This window comes from Fusarium tjaetaba (assembly GCF_013396195.1).
Source record: "Fusarium tjaetaba strain NRRL 66243 chromosome Unknown NRRL66243_c0000025, whole genome shotgun sequence".
Lineage (NCBI taxonomy): Eukaryota > Fungi > Ascomycota > Sordariomycetes > Hypocreales > Nectriaceae > Fusarium > Fusarium tjaetaba.
Genome location: NW_023501221.1, coordinates 196,319 through 213,992, shown reverse-complemented (window position 1 = coordinate 213,992; position 17,674 = coordinate 196,319). Strand labels below are relative to the sequence as shown.

General features: G+C 50.0%; 5 protein-coding genes across 5 annotated transcripts; 4 read left to right on the top strand and 1 right to left on the bottom strand.

Annotated features, from left to right (window-relative positions):
* Window positions 1–1,085: 1,085 nt before the first annotated feature.
* On the top strand, window positions 1,086–5,208 carry FTJAE_1342 (cytochrome P450 monooxygenase 8B1; the record flags this gene model as incomplete). Its single annotated transcript, XM_037346562.1, has 9 exons — window positions 1,086–1,125; window positions 1,172–1,407; window positions 1,456–1,821; window positions 1,864–2,284; window positions 2,329–2,663; window positions 2,712–2,838; window positions 3,486–3,717; window positions 3,767–4,240; window positions 4,284–5,208. The coding sequence occupies 9 exons, from the start codon at window positions 1,086–1,088 to the stop codon at window positions 5,206–5,208; spliced, it is 3,156 nt and encodes a 1,051-aa protein (XP_037211631.1).
* A 295-nt stretch (window positions 5,209–5,503) lies between these two features.
* Window positions 5,504–5,872, bottom strand: FTJAE_1341 (uncharacterized protein; the record flags this gene model as incomplete). Its single annotated transcript, XM_037346551.1, has 1 exon — window positions 5,504–5,872. One exon carries the CDS (start codon window positions 5,870–5,872, stop codon window positions 5,504–5,506), a length of 369 nt encoding a protein of 122 aa, XP_037211630.1.
* A 1,557-nt stretch (window positions 5,873–7,429) lies between these two features.
* Window positions 7,430–12,158, top strand: FTJAE_1340 (ATP-binding protein multidrug cassette transport; the record flags this gene model as incomplete). Its single annotated transcript, XM_037346540.1, has 2 exons — window positions 7,430–10,307; window positions 10,354–12,158. 2 exons carry the CDS (start codon window positions 7,430–7,432, stop codon window positions 12,156–12,158), a joined length of 4,683 nt encoding a protein of 1,560 aa, XP_037211629.1.
* A 754-nt stretch (window positions 12,159–12,912) lies between these two features.
* Window positions 12,913–14,625, top strand: FTJAE_1339 (multidrug resistant protein; the record flags this gene model as incomplete). Its single annotated transcript, XM_037346528.1, has 5 exons — window positions 12,913–13,157; window positions 13,201–13,207; window positions 13,251–13,700; window positions 13,745–14,326; window positions 14,374–14,625. The coding sequence occupies 5 exons, from the start codon at window positions 12,913–12,915 to the stop codon at window positions 14,623–14,625; spliced, it is 1,536 nt and encodes a 511-aa protein (XP_037211628.1).
* Window positions 14,626–15,613: 988 nt separating this feature from the next.
* FTJAE_1338 (major facilitator) lies at window positions 15,614–17,602 on the top strand (the record flags this gene model as incomplete). The annotated part of the gene is made up of 6 exons (XM_037346517.1): window positions 15,614–15,741; window positions 15,785–15,950; window positions 15,997–16,092; window positions 16,136–16,839; window positions 16,885–17,211; window positions 17,257–17,602. The coding sequence occupies 6 exons, from the start codon at window positions 15,614–15,616 to the stop codon at window positions 17,600–17,602; spliced, it is 1,767 nt and encodes a 588-aa protein (XP_037211627.1).
* Window positions 17,603–17,674: the final 72 nt, after the last annotated feature.

Below are 17,674 nucleotides of genomic sequence, written 5' to 3'. Positions count from 1 at the left end.
GGTTGGGGAGGGGGGAGGAGTGTATTAGGATTCTGTGGATTTTGGGGAAGAAGAGTGATATTGCGAGGAGGTGTGCTGAGACGTTGAGTAGGGCCAAGACGAGGTTGCCGGTTTGATGATGCTATACCAGAATGGTGATGAAATTGGGTTTGGTGGGGTACACATGCAGATCACAGGCGTTACAGGTAATATTGGCATCTTGGTCAAGGAATAACTCATGAATAAATTGATATTAATGTTTAAGATCCCTGATGAGTCAAGTTGTCCATCTCAATCGATATGGCGACGTTGCGAACTCGATAAGCTTCACCGTTGAGCATGACCCGATTGAGTCTGTCCAATCCGTGCGGCGAAGGCCGTCAACTTGTACTCTCATTCGCAGAAGTCTTTCAACCAATCAAAACTAGCGCTGGGTTCCGTGGTCTAGTTGGTTATGGCATCTCGTTAACACCGAGAAGGTCCCCGGTTCGATCCCGGGCGGAACCACGTTTTTTGCCTTCCTCTCAGCATGAGATTACTGCGATAACTTCTTTTTTTATGGAATAACATACTGTTCTATTTTTTATAGTTGAGTTTTTACTTTCACTATTCTAGATATTGTAGGGTGACGGCTGGTAATTTGGCCTTTGTACCTTAAGCTCTCAATGCCTACATCATTCCATACGACGTGACAGGGTTTGAGTTTATCGCGTATCTCAATCTCAAAACTCTCAACCTTGTACCTGCATCTATCGTATTGCAACGATTTACATGGAAACAGAACCAATGTATTTCCTCAAAAAAAGCCATTCCTTCGTCCTACACCCTCACAAAGCCGCGTACGCATTCACCAAGAACCACTAAACCCAATCCTCCAGGGTAAACCACGAAGATCCCTCACGTGCCTTCCCCAGATTTCCCCACGCTCCTCAATCCCCCCTCCTCTCATTGGTCCACCCGCCATACCATCTCAACAGCTCGGTATTTCATCCGCGGAACTTGAAGAGGCAAACCTCGGTTCATCAACAGCTTAAAAACATCAATAAACCCATCAATCCCATCCCCAAGCCCCCTCAATAGCCAATCTCACCTCATACTCGTTTGAAATGGCGTTTTACCCTCCCTCTTGGGTGCCTAACCTCCCAGGTACTGTTAGTGCCCCGCCTCCCAGAGCACGTACTAACAGATGTAGAAATACCTGATTCAATCAGCGTAGCAGACTTTATCAACACTGAAAAAGCAGGGCGGAAGAGCTTTGATAAGTCCAAGAGGCCGTATACGTGTGGTGTGACCGGGGCTTCGTGGACTGCGGAGGATGTTGCGAGGCGTGTTGACCTTCTTGCGAGGGGCTTAGCGAAAAATATCGGGGTTGATCCGAATGATGGAACGGCGTGGGATAGAGTCGTGGCGATTTACGCCCTCAACACGGTAAATCCCCTTTTACCCAATGTGTGAGTACATCTAATGACTTCGCAGATTGATTATATCCCCGTTACACACGCCATTCACCGTGTAGACGGCATCGTCACGCCGGCTAGTTCAGCGCACTCAGCGTCTGAACTGGAACATCAACTCCGATCATCAGGCGCAAAAGCACTATTCACTTGCTCTCCTCTCCTCAGCACAGCGCTCAAAGCAGCTTCTGCCGTTGGCATTCCCAAAAAGCATATTTTCTTGCTTCCATTGCCTGAAACTCCCTCTGAAGAATCCTTCAAAACTATTGAAGATCTCATCGAGGAGGGCAAGACGCTGCCGCCGTTGGAGTTATCAGCTTGGACGCCAGGACAGGGAAAACGACAAGTCGCGTATTTATGCTACTCAAGCGGCACATCAGGTCTTCCCGTACGTATACCGTCTTCTTGTTGTTCTGTCTAACAAGCGTAGAAAGCTGTTATGATCTCTCACTACAACGTCATCGCATGTACCCTCATGATCCATACCTTTGAGTCCATAACGCGCGCCCAGGACAACATCGACACGCAAGTAGCTCTCGGTCTATTACCCTTCAGCCACATCTACGGACTCGTTGTAATCGCCCACATAGCGCAGTATCGCGGCGACGAGATCATCGTCCTGCAGCGCTTCCAACTCGAACAATTGCTAGCTGCTATTCAGAAATTCCGCATTGAGCAATTGAGTGTTGTACCGCCGATCATCGTGCAGATTTTGAGTAACCAGGATAAATGCCAGAAATACAATCTCGACTCAGTGAGGCTTGTCTTCTCTGGTGCTGCGCCCTTGGGAGGCGAGACGATTCAGAAGTTACTCGAGTTATATCCAAAATGGCGAATCAGCCAAGGCTACGGTACGTTTCACCTCCCTCACTATATCCTCATACTAACAAACCAGGCTTAACGGAGGCTTCACCGTCTGTATTTCACACCAGCGAAGCAGATCCCGTTCTCGGCTCATCAGGCTCTTTACTCCCCGGCGCAAAAGTCAAGATCATCGACCAGCACGGCTCTGTAGTCACTGCCTACGAAACACCAGGCGAATTATACGTTCAAGCGCCGAATGTAGTGCTGGGATATCTTCATAATGAGAAAGCTAACGCTGAGACGTTTGTGCACCGTGATGATGGGCGGTGGTTGAGGACGGGCGATGAAGTCCTCGTGCGGAAATCACCACGCGGGAATGATCATTTCTTCATCGTCGATAGAATCAAGGAGCTTATAAAAGTCAAGGTACCCCTACCATTTTTTCCTTATTAAAGAGTAATGCTGATTATTTAGGGCCATCAAGTTGCACCCGCAGAACTGGAGGCGCATCTCCTCGATCATCCATACGTAGATGACTGCGCAGTCATAGGCATTTTGGACGAGCGCGCAGGCGAGGTACCGTTAGCGTTTATTGTAAAAAGTAAGAAAACGAATGGTTTGAAGGAGGAAGATGTTGTGAGGGCTGTTTGTGAGCATGTTGAGAGTCACAAGGCGAGGCATAAATGGTTGAAGGGCGGGGTTAGGGTGCTGGATGTTATTCCGAAGAGTCCGAGTGGGAAGATATTGAGGAGGGTTTTGAAGGCGCAGATAAAGGCGGAGAAACCGGCTGCGAAACTTTGAGTTTCGCTACAATTGGTACTAGAGATAGATATTGAGTTTGTACCGTAGTCGTTCAACGTTGAGAGACCGTTTTGTGCTCTCGGCAGTTAAATGCTTGCTCGTCAACAGTGGGGAAGCTTCAGTGCATCTTCACTGAAACAGCATCAACAAATACGACACGTTGCTTCAATTGTTGGCCGTAATACCTCACGACTTCTAAAAATTGACAATTTTATAGCTGAGTAATTAAACCTTCTGCAATGAGTACAATCTCGAATGCGCGAAATAAGCGCTTACAATCCTGAAAAGCAAATGAATACACGATGACTGGCCGAGTCGGGTGTCCCCTCGAACGGAATTCCGGCCTCAGCACTAGCGATACCAGGAACCAATACAGTCAGCACCATTAACAATTCACCGCCCATCAAATAAATCCGCCGAAATTCTCACTTCCTCTCTCATCCACAGCGACAATGGATTCTCAATATCTACTGTCAAGTCTCGTTGACTATCGCGTTACGAATGTCACTATTCTGAGCACCGCCGTTTTGGCGGTTATAGTGGCGTTCGCCCTGCTAAACCGCCTACTAACTCCCCACATCGACCCACGCGAACCGCCCGTCTTGAAACCGTCGATTCCGTGGGTAGGACACATCATCGGGATAATTCGTCACCAGGCAGATTACCCCAGAATCATCCAGTCCGTCTCTCTCTTCCAATCTCTGCAATACCTAACATGTCAATCGTAGCAATGAGAACCCTCACGTCCCAATCGCGACCCTCCCCATGCTCAACGGCAAAGTCTACGCCGCCTTCGATCCCGCCCTCCTCCAGACCCTCCTCCGCAACAAGACCGCGTCCTTCGAGCCCTTTGTGTTCGACTACGCGAAAAAGACCTTTGCGCTGAAGCAGGAGACGTTTGCGAAAGTTAAGGTACCGGGCGTTTACGATGAATTCACCGAGGCGATACATGCGAGCTTCCAGGTTAGGCATTTGCAGCAGATGAATGTGCATTTCTTGGGGAGTATCGCTGCGAAGTTGAACGGCGCGACGATACGTGCTGATGCGATCAATGCGGGAAAAGAGACGGTCGGCAATGGAAGACTACACGTTGAGAATTTATATCTTTGGTGTCGCGATGTTATGAGTCTCGCTACAACGCGTTCTCTGTACGGCGACACTGATCCGTTCAATCGCGATCCCTCTTTAATTGAAGACATGTGGTATGTCTCCCGATCGCGCATCTACGCATCGCTAATGAATCAGGCTTTTCGAAGAATCAGTCCCCTACTTCCTCCTCTCGCTCTTCCCCTCGATCACGATGCCAAAAGCCTACAAAGCGCGCTCCACGCTGCAAAACATCGCCTGCAAATGGTACGCCCAAGACCACGACATCCACGACCCCAGCGTCTCAGCCCTCGTACGGAACCGCGCCGGCGCACTGCGAAAGAACGGTCTTACAGGGTATGAGATTGGCAAGTTTGAGGTTATTCTCCCAAACGTGGCGACGCTTAATGCCGTGCCGACGTTTTACTGGCTTTTGCTGTACATCCTCGACCGACCGGATCTCCTCGCGCGTATACGAGCCGAAGCTGAGGATGCAGCTATTATTGAGGAGAATAATGGGAAGAGGAGTGCGGCGTTTAACATTGGGGATTTTGAGGAGAGGATGCCGCTGCTGGTGAGCTGTTATCGCGAGACGTTGAGGCTTGCGAACCAGACTCTTAGCATGCGACGCATCCTCCAAGACACGAGCGTCACAACACCCGAAGGAACAACGTATATTCTCAAAAAGGATACAGACCTACAACTCCCCGCTGGCGTAGCACACTACGAGGACAGCGTCTGGGGCTCAGACGTCAACGTCTTCAATCCAGAGCGTTTCCTCCCCGCGTCCAAGGGCAGCGCAGAAGACGAGCGCAAGCGAAAAGCAGCGTACATACCCTTCGGCGGCGGTCGTCATCTGTGTCCCGGCCGCAACCTCGCTTTCGCAGAGATAATCGGCTTCGCGTCTGCATTACTACTAGGTTTCGAGATTGACGCTGTGGGAATGGGCTTTGGCGATGTCAAGAAGCTGGGACCGCAACTTGCGGGGGGGACGGTGAGGCCTGAGAGGTATGGCGCTGGGTTGGGGGCTGGGATACAGATGAGGCGGGGTTGGGAGGATGTGCAGTGGAGGTTTGAGTGTTGAAGCTTCAATTGGGGAGGTAAGCGTGATGTTATTATTTCTCATCAATCGTGTTCGCTATGCTAATACAAGTGATTGACCCCAAACGCGATGGTACAGACGTAGAAAAGCCCTTGTTGTTTGATGTTTTGTGGTTTTTTGGTCGAAATGCAGAATAAAGCAGAACCCTATTGATTGGCGCTGTCATGAAAGACCCCAACTCCGTCGCGTGTATTCCATACCGTCCCAAGTCATTTTCCCATCACGACTCCTCCAACCCAATCTCATATCCCAACCCAAATCCCATATCGCATCTCAATTAACCGCTCTTGGAAGCACTTCCGTTGGTCTCGGGCTTCTCCTCCGGGACTCTTGTCTCAAACATCAGCACAGGCTGGTACAGCTGGCGACCATGCGGGCTGTGAACCCAGATGTCCTGGGGCCACAGTCGCTGCTGGGACTCAATGGTCATGGTGCGCCGATGATCAAGGTCATATTCGGAGAGGGGAGCGGGGATGGGGAAGGTCTCGACGTGGTATCGAGGCAGAGTGGCAGGATTAGGACCCTGCGTCGATCCCGTAGCCGAAGATGGGGTGCAGCTCTGGCTCTGACTTTGGCTTTGGCTTTGGCTTTGGCTCTGATCCTGGGGCGCTTCCGTGTTGCCGTTCTCTTGAACCGTCTGACACATGGTTCTTGACTGTAGATGATGATAATTTATATAAAAAAAGTGAGTGGTGCTCTTGAGATTTGTTATTGTCTGTGAATCTATGCCTGAACATCGGGGGGATTGGGCCTTCATATAGACCGTGGCCAGCGGTAGCATGCACGCGGAACTGCCGTTACGCCCACAGAAGCAAAATGCAGCACGTCCAGCGAATCAAGAATCTCGGTCCCAGTCCGACGATCGCGACAGGGAAGTTGGGCATCGCATGCCCTTGAGGTTTGAGGTTTGTGTAACACAAGACCTCCCTATGCATTCGAGGCTTGCATTTGGGCTGGGTCTGGGCTGAGGGGAAAAAGAAGAAATGTGAATCGTATGAGCCGTACATGTCGCAGCACTTTTGCATCAATTTTGACAGCGAAAAGTCACACGTCTCTGCTTTAACTTGGATATCTTGACTCTTTGGTCATGGTGTTTTGATGCTTCAAACTTAGCTTCGGTTTAGCTTCATGGGAATAACTCAGGTACGAGATCAGATAAAAACCGCGCGGGTACATCTCCCACTAGGAGCATTTCGTCCGTAGCGTGAGAAATGGTGGATTGTCTCTGTCGGCGGTTAATTGGCGCCCGCCTTTGAGACGCAGCGATATGAGAGGTCGAGCTGAGACAGACATTGAGACACTCACTGCAGGAGTCTCGAAATGGCAGCGTTAATGTCCGATAATCATCGGAGATCATGATCTGATTTTTATCTGGCCATGTTTCAAATAAAACGGTCTAGACTAGCTCACTTGATCGGGCTCGGGTTGTTTTTTCATCTGGTGAATTCCTGGTAATCGGAATGTTTTAGTGCCATCGCGCGATGCCGTATTTCTTTTAGTGAGAACTGATGGGATTAGCGGTGGAGATTTGGGGGGGGGGCATTTCAGTAGGTGATACGGGGGAATACAGTGAGTGAGACGGGGGCTTTGGGTGAGAACGCCGCATTCGAGTTAATGACGAATTTTTGCTACGGGCGCAGTTACACAGCATTCATAAAATCTTACACGCATGAGAGACATTGAATGCGATGAATCGCACAGATCGAAGAAAATTAAAAGAAAAATTGCAAATATTCCATATCAATTAGCCCTAATCTTGTTACGTTGCAATCCGCTCGGGACCGAAGCGCGAACTAACAAATATCCCGAAACGTCAAGGTTGTCTGACAAGTCAAAAGTGTATGACAAGCTGATAATCACAAGCTCCAGCTGACGACACTGTCCGTCGGTCGGACAATTAAAAATGCCGCTGCAACGTCATGCGTAACCCAACTCGTAGCGTCTGTTACTCGCACGTCCAAGATTAATCTCTCCGAGGCACTAATTGACTCTTTGATCGCTTTAGGGTAATCTACTCTGTATCGATGACGCCTAATCTCCACTCAACGCCCGGACCGCGTCGCAATTCCAGCATGTCCGAAAGCCCGACTAGACTGTTCTGTAATGTCGTCATAGATAAATCACAAGTGAAAAAATGTCTGTTTATTATGGTCAATGCCCGTAGAGTGTTCTTCATCGTTACTGTGAGGTTATTGACGTCAAAATGGCTGATCAGAGACCTACGCCTAGGGATGAGGACATCCCAGGCGGTTTCCCCGTTACGCCAAGCGTCAACTCGATTACCCCAATGGGAAACGCTGATAGACAGCTTGAGGCCGGGTTTGCGGGCCGTGATACTGCGGCTGCGGCTGCGACGTATGAGCATGTCACCGCCAGCAGTTCAGCCTCACCCGGTACAGCTGCGGCGTTAGCCTCTGAGCCTCAACAGCCTATCCTCGATCGCAATTCTTCTTCGAGCACTGTTCTTCCACGCGGCGAATCCACTGAGGAAAAGCGCAAGAGTACATCCTCCAACGATGATGCGCCGGTCTTTGCACCGATCAAATCTCACACTGAGAATGAGAAACCGACCCTTGAGAAACGAAAGTCTCATCGTACGGAAGATGATCTCTTCCGCGTGCTCTCGCGTCGACGCACGAACGCCTCTACACCCGCTGAGAAAGAAGAAGCGAACGAAGATAATGAAGAACTCGACCGTCTCATGTCTCGAATCTTTGGTCAAAAGCGACAAGAACAAAGTGAAGAGGAAAAAACGCGTCACAGCGGTGTTATCTTTCGAAACCTCACTGTTCGCGGCGTCGGTCTCGGATCAAGTCTTCAACCTACAGTTGGCGATTTCTTCCTAGGTCTACCGCGCAAACTAGGGAAATTATTCACTCAAGGACCCAAAGCCGCGATGGCGAAACCACCCGTTCGAGACCTCATCAGTAACTTTGACGGGTGCGTTAGACCAGGTGAATTACTCCTCGTGCTCGGTCGTCCCGGCGCTGGATGTAGTACATTCCTCAAAACATTCTGCAATCAACGCGCGGGCTTTGAATCCGTCGAGGGAGAAGTTACATACGGTGGAACCGACGCAGCGACCATGGCGAAAGATTTCCGCGGTGAGATTATTTATAACCCTGAGGATGATCTTCACTACGCCACGCTGTCTGTCAAGCGCACTCTTACTTTTGCGCTGCAGACGCGCACGCCTGGTAAGGAATCTCGTCTGGAGGGTGAAACGCGTCAAGACTACGTCCGTGAATTTTTGAGGGTTGTTACGAAGCTTTTCTGGATTGAGCATACACTCGGTACGAAAGTCGGCAATGAGTTTATTCGTGGTGTTTCGGGCGGCGAGCGCAAACGCGTTTCTATCGCTGAAGCGATGATTACGCGTGCTTCGGTACAAGGCTGGGATAATTCGAGCAAAGGTCTTGATGCGAGCACTGCAGTGGAATACGTCAAGTCTATTCGCGCCATGACCAACATGGCTGATACGTCCACCGCCGTGTCGCTTTACCAAGCTGGTGAAACACTCTACGACCTCGTCGATAAAGTCCTGCTTATTGATGAGGGAAAGTGTTTGTACTTTGGTCGCGCAGAAGATGCAAAGAAGTATTTTCAGAATCTGGGCTTTGAGTGTCCTGAGCGTTGGACCACCGCCGATTTTCTGACGAGTGTGACGGATGAGCATGAGCGCAGTGTTCGTGAAGGCTGGGAAGATCGTATCCCGCGCTCAGCGGTTGAGTTTTCGGATGCATATCGTCGCAGCGATGATTACCAGAAGAATCTTCGCGATATCGATGACTTTGAAGCTGAGCTCACGACACTAGCTGAAGAGCGGCGACGGAACGAGAGTGAGAAGAGTAAGAAGAAGAACTACGAAATTGCCTTCCACAAACAGGTCCTAGCATGCACGCACCGCCAATTCCTCGTCATGTTCGGCGACAAAGCATCTCTCTTTGGAAAATGGGGCGGTCTGTTATTCCAAGGCCTCATCGTCGGTTCGCTCTTCTACAACCTCCCCGACACAGCAGCCGGTGCATTTCCCCGCGGCGGTGCCCTCTTCTTTCTTCTTCTCTTCAATGCCCTCCTCGCACTAGCTGAACAGACCGCTGCATTTGAGTCAAAGCCTATTCTTCTCAAGCACAAGTCGTTCTCGTTCTACCGCCCTTCTGCATTCGCCATCGCCCAGACTGTCGTTGACGTCCCGCTTGTTTTTATACAGGTCATTATTTTTAATGTGATTATTTACTTTATGGCGAATCTTGCGAGAACGGCGTCGCAGTTTTTTATCTCGAATCTCATTCTTTGGTTGGTCACCATGGTGACGTATGCGTTCTTTAGGGCTATATCTGCTTGGTGCGGGACGTTGGATGTCGCGACGCGGTTCACGGGTGTTGCGATTCAGATTCTCGTTGTGTATACGGGTTATCTCATTCCGCCGGACTCGATGCATCCCTGGTTTGGATGGCTACGATGGATCAATTGGATTCAGTACGGTTTCGAGTGTCTCATGGCCAATGAGTTCGCGTACCTCACTCTCCAATGCGAACCGCCATATCTTGTGCCTCAAGGCCCGAATGCACGACCTCAGAACCAGGGCTGTACTCTTGCGGGTGCATCGCCTGGTTCAACGTCTGTATCTGGCGCAGCGTACATTCAAGAATCCTTCACATACACACGCTCTCATCTCTGGCGCAACTTTGGCTTTCTCTGGGCCTTCTTCATCTTTTTCGTGTTCCTCACTGCGTTGGGTATGGAACTCATGAAGCCCAACGTCGGAGGCGGCGCGATCACCGTCTTCAAGCGAGGACAAGTCCCCAAGAAAGTCGAAGAGTCTATTGCGACTGGTGGTAGAGCCAAGGGCGACAAGCAAGATGAAGAGACTGGTCGACGTGATCCTGTCGCGAATGGTGATGCTGAGCGTACCAAGAGCGATGAGCAGATCACCCAAGAAGTCGCAAAGAATGAGACCGTGTTTACCTTTCAAAACATCAATTACACAATCCCCTACGAAAAAGGCGAGCGAAAACTCCTCAACGATGTCCAAGGTTACGTTCGTCCTGGTAAATTGACCGCTCTCATGGGCGCATCCGGTAAGTCTACTCTTCTCAATTAATTCACCAACACTAACATTTTCAGGTGCCGGTAAAACGACCCTTCTCAACGGCCTCGCCCAACGTCTCAACTTCGGCACCATCACAGGCGATTTTCTCGTCGACGGGCGTCCCCTGCCTAAATCCTTCCAGCGCGCAACTGGTTTCGCTGAGCAGATGGACATCCACGAACCCACCGCCACCGTCCGCGAAGCCCTCCAATTCTCTGCTCTCCTCCGTCAACCGAAGGAAGTGTCGAAGCAGGAAAAGATGGAGTACTGCGAGACCATCATCGATCTTCTTGAGATGCGTGACATTGCTGGTGCGATCATCGGTACCGTTGGACAAGGTCTCAACGCAGAGCAGCGGAAGCGCTTGACGATTGGTGTTGAACTTGCGTCGAAGCCGGAACTGCTTATGTTTTTGGATGAACCGACTTCTGGTCTTGATTCTGGCGCTGCATTTAACATCGTGCGCTTTCTGCGCAAACTTGCAGACGCAGGCCAAGCAGTCCTCTGTACAATCCACCAACCCTCCGCCGTCCTCTTCGAAAACTTTGATGAGCTTCTACTCCTCAAATCAGGCGGTCGCGTTGTTTACCACGGTCCTCTAGGCCATGATTCAGAGAACTTGATCAAGTACTTTGAGTCCAACGGCGGCCCCAAGTGTCCCCCGCACGCTAACCCAGCGGAGTACATGCTCGATGCGATCGGTGCTGGAAATCCTGACTATGATGGTCAAGACTGGGGAGATGTCTGGGCGGAGTCTTCAGAGCGACAGAAGCGATCTCAGGAAATTGAGGAGATGATTGAGCGCCGACGGAATGTTGAGCCTTCAAAGAGTCTTAAAGATGATCGCGAGTACGCCATGCCGTTATCTACACAGACATACGCCGTTGTTCGTCGAAGTTTCGTTTCGTTCTGGCGGTCACCGGATTACATCTTTGGTAACTTTATGCTTCACATCGCAACGGGCCTCTTTAATTGTTTCACCTTTTACAAGATCGGTTTCGCATCGATTGACTACCAAAACAGGCTGTTCTCCATTTTCATGACGCTGACGATCAGTCCGCCTCTCATTCAGCAGCTCCAGCCCGTCTTTCTCAAATCGCGCCAGATATTCCAGTGGAGGGAGAATAATGCCAAGATCTACAGCTGGGTTGCTTGGACTACAGCCGTTGTCGTCGTTGAAATCCCGTATCGTATCATCGCGGGCGGTATTTACTTCAATTGCTGGTGGTGGGGAGTCTTTGGCTGGCGCGCGTCAGCGTTCACATCAGGTTTTGCGTTCCTGCTCGTTCTGCTCTTTGAGCTGTACTACGTCTCCTTCGGCCAAGCCATCGCTGCCTTTGCGCCCAACGAACTCCTCGCATCTCTCCTTGTGCCTATTTTCTTCCTCTTCGTCGTATCCTTCTGCGGAGTCGTCGTCCCGCCTCAAGGTCTCCCCACTTTCTGGCGCGAATGGATGTACTGGCTCACGCCCTTCCACTACCTCCTCGAAGCTTTCCTTGGCGCTGCGATTCACGACCAGCCTGTTCGCTGCGAGGAGGGTGAGTTTGCGCGCTTTGAACCGCCGAGCGGTCAATCGTGCGATGAGTACGTTGAGCCGTTTATTCAGCGCGCGGGAGGGTATGTCACTACTGGATCAGATGGATACTGTGAGTTTTGCCAGTATGCGACTGGTGATCAATTTGGAGCGGGTTTTAGTGTGTATTACAGAAACATTTGGAGGGACTTTGGCATTTTCTGCGCTTTTATCGCGTTTAATTATGCGGTGGTTTACTTTGCTACGTGGATGCGGTTCAGAGGGAAGAATCCGTTCAAGGGACTGTTGCAGAAGAGGAAGGCTTAATTGAGTTGGCAGGATATAGGTAGTATGGAGATGATTTGGGTGAGATTGTTGTAATATGGAATGAGGTGGTCTAGATTGTTTACATGGATAGAATGAATTGATCATGTTGCGCATTGAATCGGTGTCTCATGTTTCTCAGTGTTGGCGATGTCGATAAGATAAGGATATGGATAGCGATAAAGATAAGGATAAGGTTGAGGACAAAAATAACATTAAGCTCACATGATCGGAAACTGCGGGGAACCAATACGCGTATAACGTACGCCGTATTCTCAATTGAACAGCCAACAAATGAATCACGCCTAAACGTACGGAGTATTTCATTCAATATAATAACGAGTCCCTCGCCAAGAATCATTCATCTCCAGACGGAATATATCTCGACCAGTTGATCGCGACACCGCCTCGCACCGTAAGACGAAGCATTCACAACTCCGTCCCCGGGAAAATTAAAAGGGGCCATCCGGCCGCCTTCTGCACAAATGTGCACAAATCCCGTGAATCTGCATAACTAACGGTACGGAAATCGCCAGATCCGTGTGGGGCTCCCGCATAACCAACCCGGCGCGGGCTTTTAAACGGGCCCGAAAACGCGACACTATTGGCCAAACTCCCCCATCTCTCGGTTTCGCTTTCGAACTACTCGCTTATTGGTTCGTTGGCTACGCTTCGTGAGTCGTGGCTTGGGTTAAATATCTTTTCATCACCCCTTCATTCTCTGTTCTCCTTTGTCTTTAGTGCTTCAGTCTTCACGATGGCGGAAACGAAAGCTTCACTTGACATTGAACGACCCACGAGTCAGCGGACTCTCACGCCTTCTTATACCGGTAGCGCTGCGAAGAAGGATGAAGAGACTCCTACGAAAGAGGACGTCGTTGAGGATGAAGATCCGAACGCTGTTGGTTGGGATGGACCTGATGATCCAAACAATCCCATGAATTGGCCTGCGAAGAAGAAATGGTCTTGCATCGGTGCCCTCTCCGTCATGACTCTCCTAACGTAAGTCTCCTCTCACTCTTTCATTACTTCACTAACATCTCAGACCTCTCGTACGTCGCCCCCTCACCCCAATCTACACCACTAACAACCCAGGGCTCCTCAATGTTTGCCCCCGGCGTCCCAGACATCATGCGCGAATTCGAAACATCAAACCGCAACATCGCAACCTTCGTCGTCTCCGTGTACGTCCTCGGCTTCGCATTCGGTCCCCTCCTCGCCGCGCCCCTAAGCGAAATCTACGGCCGTGCTATTGTCTTCAACATCGCCAACGTCCTGTTCCTTATAATGACCGTCGCCACCGCGCTGAGCCAAAACATGCCCATGCTTATCGTGTTTCGCTTCTTGATGGGCTTCACGGGCTCGACGCCTGTTACTAATGGTAGTGGAACTATATCGGATATCTTTCCCGTGCAGGAGAGAGGCAAGGCCATGGCTGTTTGGGCTATGGGACCGCTTCTTGGACCGTGTATTGGACCGTTGGCTGGTGGGTATATGGTTGAGGCTATTGGGTGGCGCTGGGTATTCTGGCTGATTGCTATTCTTGTAAGTGCTTTACCTGGGTGTATGATGTCGTGACTGACCATTAGACTGGCTTCATCGCTGCGCTGTGCTACTTCGCCGCCCCAGAAACATACGCTCCAACCCTTCTCCGCGCCAAAGCCGCCAAACTCAAGAAAGAAACTGGTAACCAGGACCTATACTCCATCCTCGACAAAGACGGTCTCACACCAAAGCAACGCCTCAGCAACGCCTCCATCCGCCCAATGCGCATGCTATTCACCCATCTCCCCGTCTTCATCCTCTCCCTCTACGTCGCCATCGTCTACGGCGTGCTATACCTCATGTTCAGCACCTTCACATTCGTCTTCGCGCAGCAGTACGGTTTCGGCACTGGCACAATCGGTCTCGCGTATCTGCCTACTGGTATTGGAATGCTGTTTGGTACGATGACGTTTGGGGTCATGACAGATGTTGTCATCAAGAAAAAGATTGCGCAGAATGGTAAGACGGTGCCGGAGGATCGATTGCCGATTTGGATGACGTTGCCTTCGGGGTTGTTGATTGTGGGCGCGTTGTTTTGGTATGGTTGGGCGGCGGATCAGAATGTGCATTGGATTGTGCCCATGATTGGCGTTGCGCTGTTTTGCTTTGGTCTTATGGGGATTATGGTGAGTCAACCTCCTCTCGCTCTGATTGTGCAGCACTAACGATACAGATGTGTCTTCAAACTTACCTCGTCGACGCATACATCACCTACGCAGCATCAGCCGTCGCAGCAATGACAGTCCTGCGATCTCTCGCTGGCGCTATGCTTCCCCTCGCTGGACTCTCCATGTACGATGATCTCGGTCTCGGCTGGGGTAACAGCATCCTTGCTTTCTTGGCGCTGGCTCTTGTACCTGTTCCCGTCATATTCTTCTTGTATGGACCCAAGATTCGAGCCAAGACCCCGAACAACCTTGGTTAGACGCGACAGAGCTTGACGATGTCAATTGGAGGCTCAACATGGTGAGAGGTATAGAAGCAGTTGTCTGGTGAACAGCTGGTATATAGTATAGAATTTGTAATTAAGAGGTGTCAATTCCTCGTTCATAGAATGCCCTTCGCTTAACTTGCCTAAGAACATCTGTGACGTGAAGCATTTGTTACATGGGGTACGAAAATTCATCGTGAGAGACGGTGGATGTATGCCCAAAGCGGTAACTCGTCTGCAGACCAGAACTCGGCGCTTTTGCTCCCCAAGTGGACCTGAAGCGGATCATTCCGTGGACCATCGCCTCGGGAATAACCTCAATGCACTGCATGAACCATTCTCATCAAGTCTTACAGAACTTATTCGCACAGACATCTCTCCAACGGTCGGTTCCGAATATCCGGAGCTCAACAGTCTCGTAAATTACATTGCATCTCATTCTTGCATGGCCATCGCTTGGCTTGTGATGCAGTCATTTGCAGGCCCCCCACGTTACTGATCAGATTGATAACAACAAGGTTATCTCGCACCAAGCTTTCAATCATACGGTAGATCACTCCAGCTCGTGGCAACACTCAATACTTGAAATCTCATCATTAATCAGATGCGAAAATTCTTCCCAGGGATTAAAAAACGTGTCATTGGAGATCGCCTGTTCTCGGAACGCCAAACCCACCAGCGTAACTCATCTTCATGTGATCCACGTTTACCTAAACCTCTCCACCACTATTCCCAGAATAAAAAAACGCGGCTCCTTTAATCCCTGTAAAACATGAGGCCTTTTTTATCAGATCACGGCCAAGTCATGCCACGCCAGTCTTGGCAGACCAATGATATCACGCGATGCATGAAAATCTGATAAGATTAGATGGATCACCGGATTGTAGGCGCGGAATTCATCCGTCACTGAGACTCTATAAATATACAGCGTTGCATTCAACTTTGAAGGAATAGCATTCAGTTTTGACTGAGATTACTTGCAATGGCAGATCATAATTCTCATCGGAGCTCTGACGTGGAAGCTGCGCCGAAGGAGCGTGAGAAGGCTTCGAATACGGATATTTTGAGGGAGTCTTGGTCTAAGAAGGCTTTGATCGTTGCGTTTACTGGGTACGTTTATCTCATTGAGCATTTGTTTGATCTAACGATTTAGGTTGTTTGCTACGACGTTTGTATGCCAATTCCTCAAGTACGCGACAAAAGTTTACGATGCATACGCTACCTCTGCGTTTCAGCGCCATTCGGCTCTTGCGACAGCCAATGTCGTTAGTACAATCATCGGTCTGGTTACATATCCCATCATGGCAAAGTTCTCCAACGTATGCATACCTCTCAATCAATTCCAACGCAGACTAACTATCTCAGGTGTTTGGTAGAGCTGAAGGTCTAACCTTTTCAATCCTCTTCCTCGTTTTATCGCAAGTGATGTACGCAGCATGTCAAAACATCGCAACCTACATCGTAAGACTCCCCATTCCCATCTCATATCTCTCTAACATTTTAGGCCGGCGGAATCTTTGAATCAATCGGCGATACAGGCTACGTCATCATGCAACAGGTCTTCATCGCAGACACAACAAGCCTCATCAACCGTGGTCTCTGGACTTCACTCCCCGAATCCTTCGCCTCGATCCCAACACTATACCTCGGTTCCATTGTCGCTGATAGTGTTCTCAAGCACTCGACCTGGCGTTGGGGTTATGGCATGTGGGCTCTCATCCTACCCTTCTGCGCGGCGCCGCTTATTGTCACGTTATATGTTCTTCAGCGACGTGCCAGAAAAGCAGGGTATAGACGAAAGGGCGCTTGGGACGCAGCTGATAAGACACAAACTTTGAGCAAGAGGATTATCAATTTAATCTGGGTTGATCTCGACATTCTTGGTGCAGTGCTTCTTGTTCTCGGTCTTGGACTCACGCTCATTCCGCTTTCGCTTACGGGCGCGAGGAATAGTGATCGTTGGGACCAGGGCAGCTACATCGCCATGCTAGTCATTGGCGTTGTCGTCGTCGGCGTGTTTTTCGTCTGGGATACAAGGTTTGCAAAGGTTCCGTTCGTTCCCTTCCGAATGATCAAGGAGCGAACTGTCGTTGCAGCTTGTGTTTTATCCATGCTGGACTTTTTCCATTATTCTTGCTTTACGCTCTTCTTTCCGAGTTATCTCCAAGTCGCTGGGGGTTTCAGTCCTGGACACGCTACTCGCATTGAGTCAGTTCCTCTCACATATAGTTGATACAATACTGACTTTCCTAGCAACGCCCTTCGCGTCGCGTTCCAGATTGCTTCGGTCCTCGGCGGTATTTTGATGAAGTACACAAAACGCAGCCAGATCTTCGTCTTTATCGGTGTTCCGCTTTGTGTTCTTGGTCAAGGTCTAATGATTCACTTTGTCAACATGAACGGAGGACACGCCAACGAAGCATCTTTCATCACAGCAAAGACTCTTGTCGGCGTTGGTCGTGCATTCTACCAAACTGCCGCTCAAGTCTCTATCCAGGCTCTCGTCGCCAAGGAAGACGTCCCCGTCGTGACGGGCGTTTACTACGCAGCCATGAACTTTGGCGGAGCCGTCGGTACCAGGTTAGTCCAACCGCTCCCTTAGTAGATCATCACTGACAATTGTAGTGTTGGCGGTGCTATTTGGAACAACATCCTCCCTCAGAAACTCACGACATATCTCCCCGAGCAAGCTAAGCCCAACTCCTTCAAGATCTACAAGTCTATTGTGGTTGCGCAGAAATTCGCAAAGGGGACACCGGTTCGCGCAGCTATTGATCAGGCATATCGCGAGACACAGCGTCTTCTTGCGATTGCTGCGACGTGCTCTCTTGCGCCAATGCTGATTGTTATGTTTGCGCTCAAGGCTGTTGATCTGACAAAGGTTGATGAGGCCAAGATTGAGGAGAATAAATCTACTGATGGGGAGATTGAACCAGCCGTGATGAGGGAGAATGTGCAGGTGAAGAATTAGGATGCTTAGATGAGCTGTAGAATTAATTGAAGGTTGTTACTGTATTGAGCTATGATGTTGAGTGCACTGCAT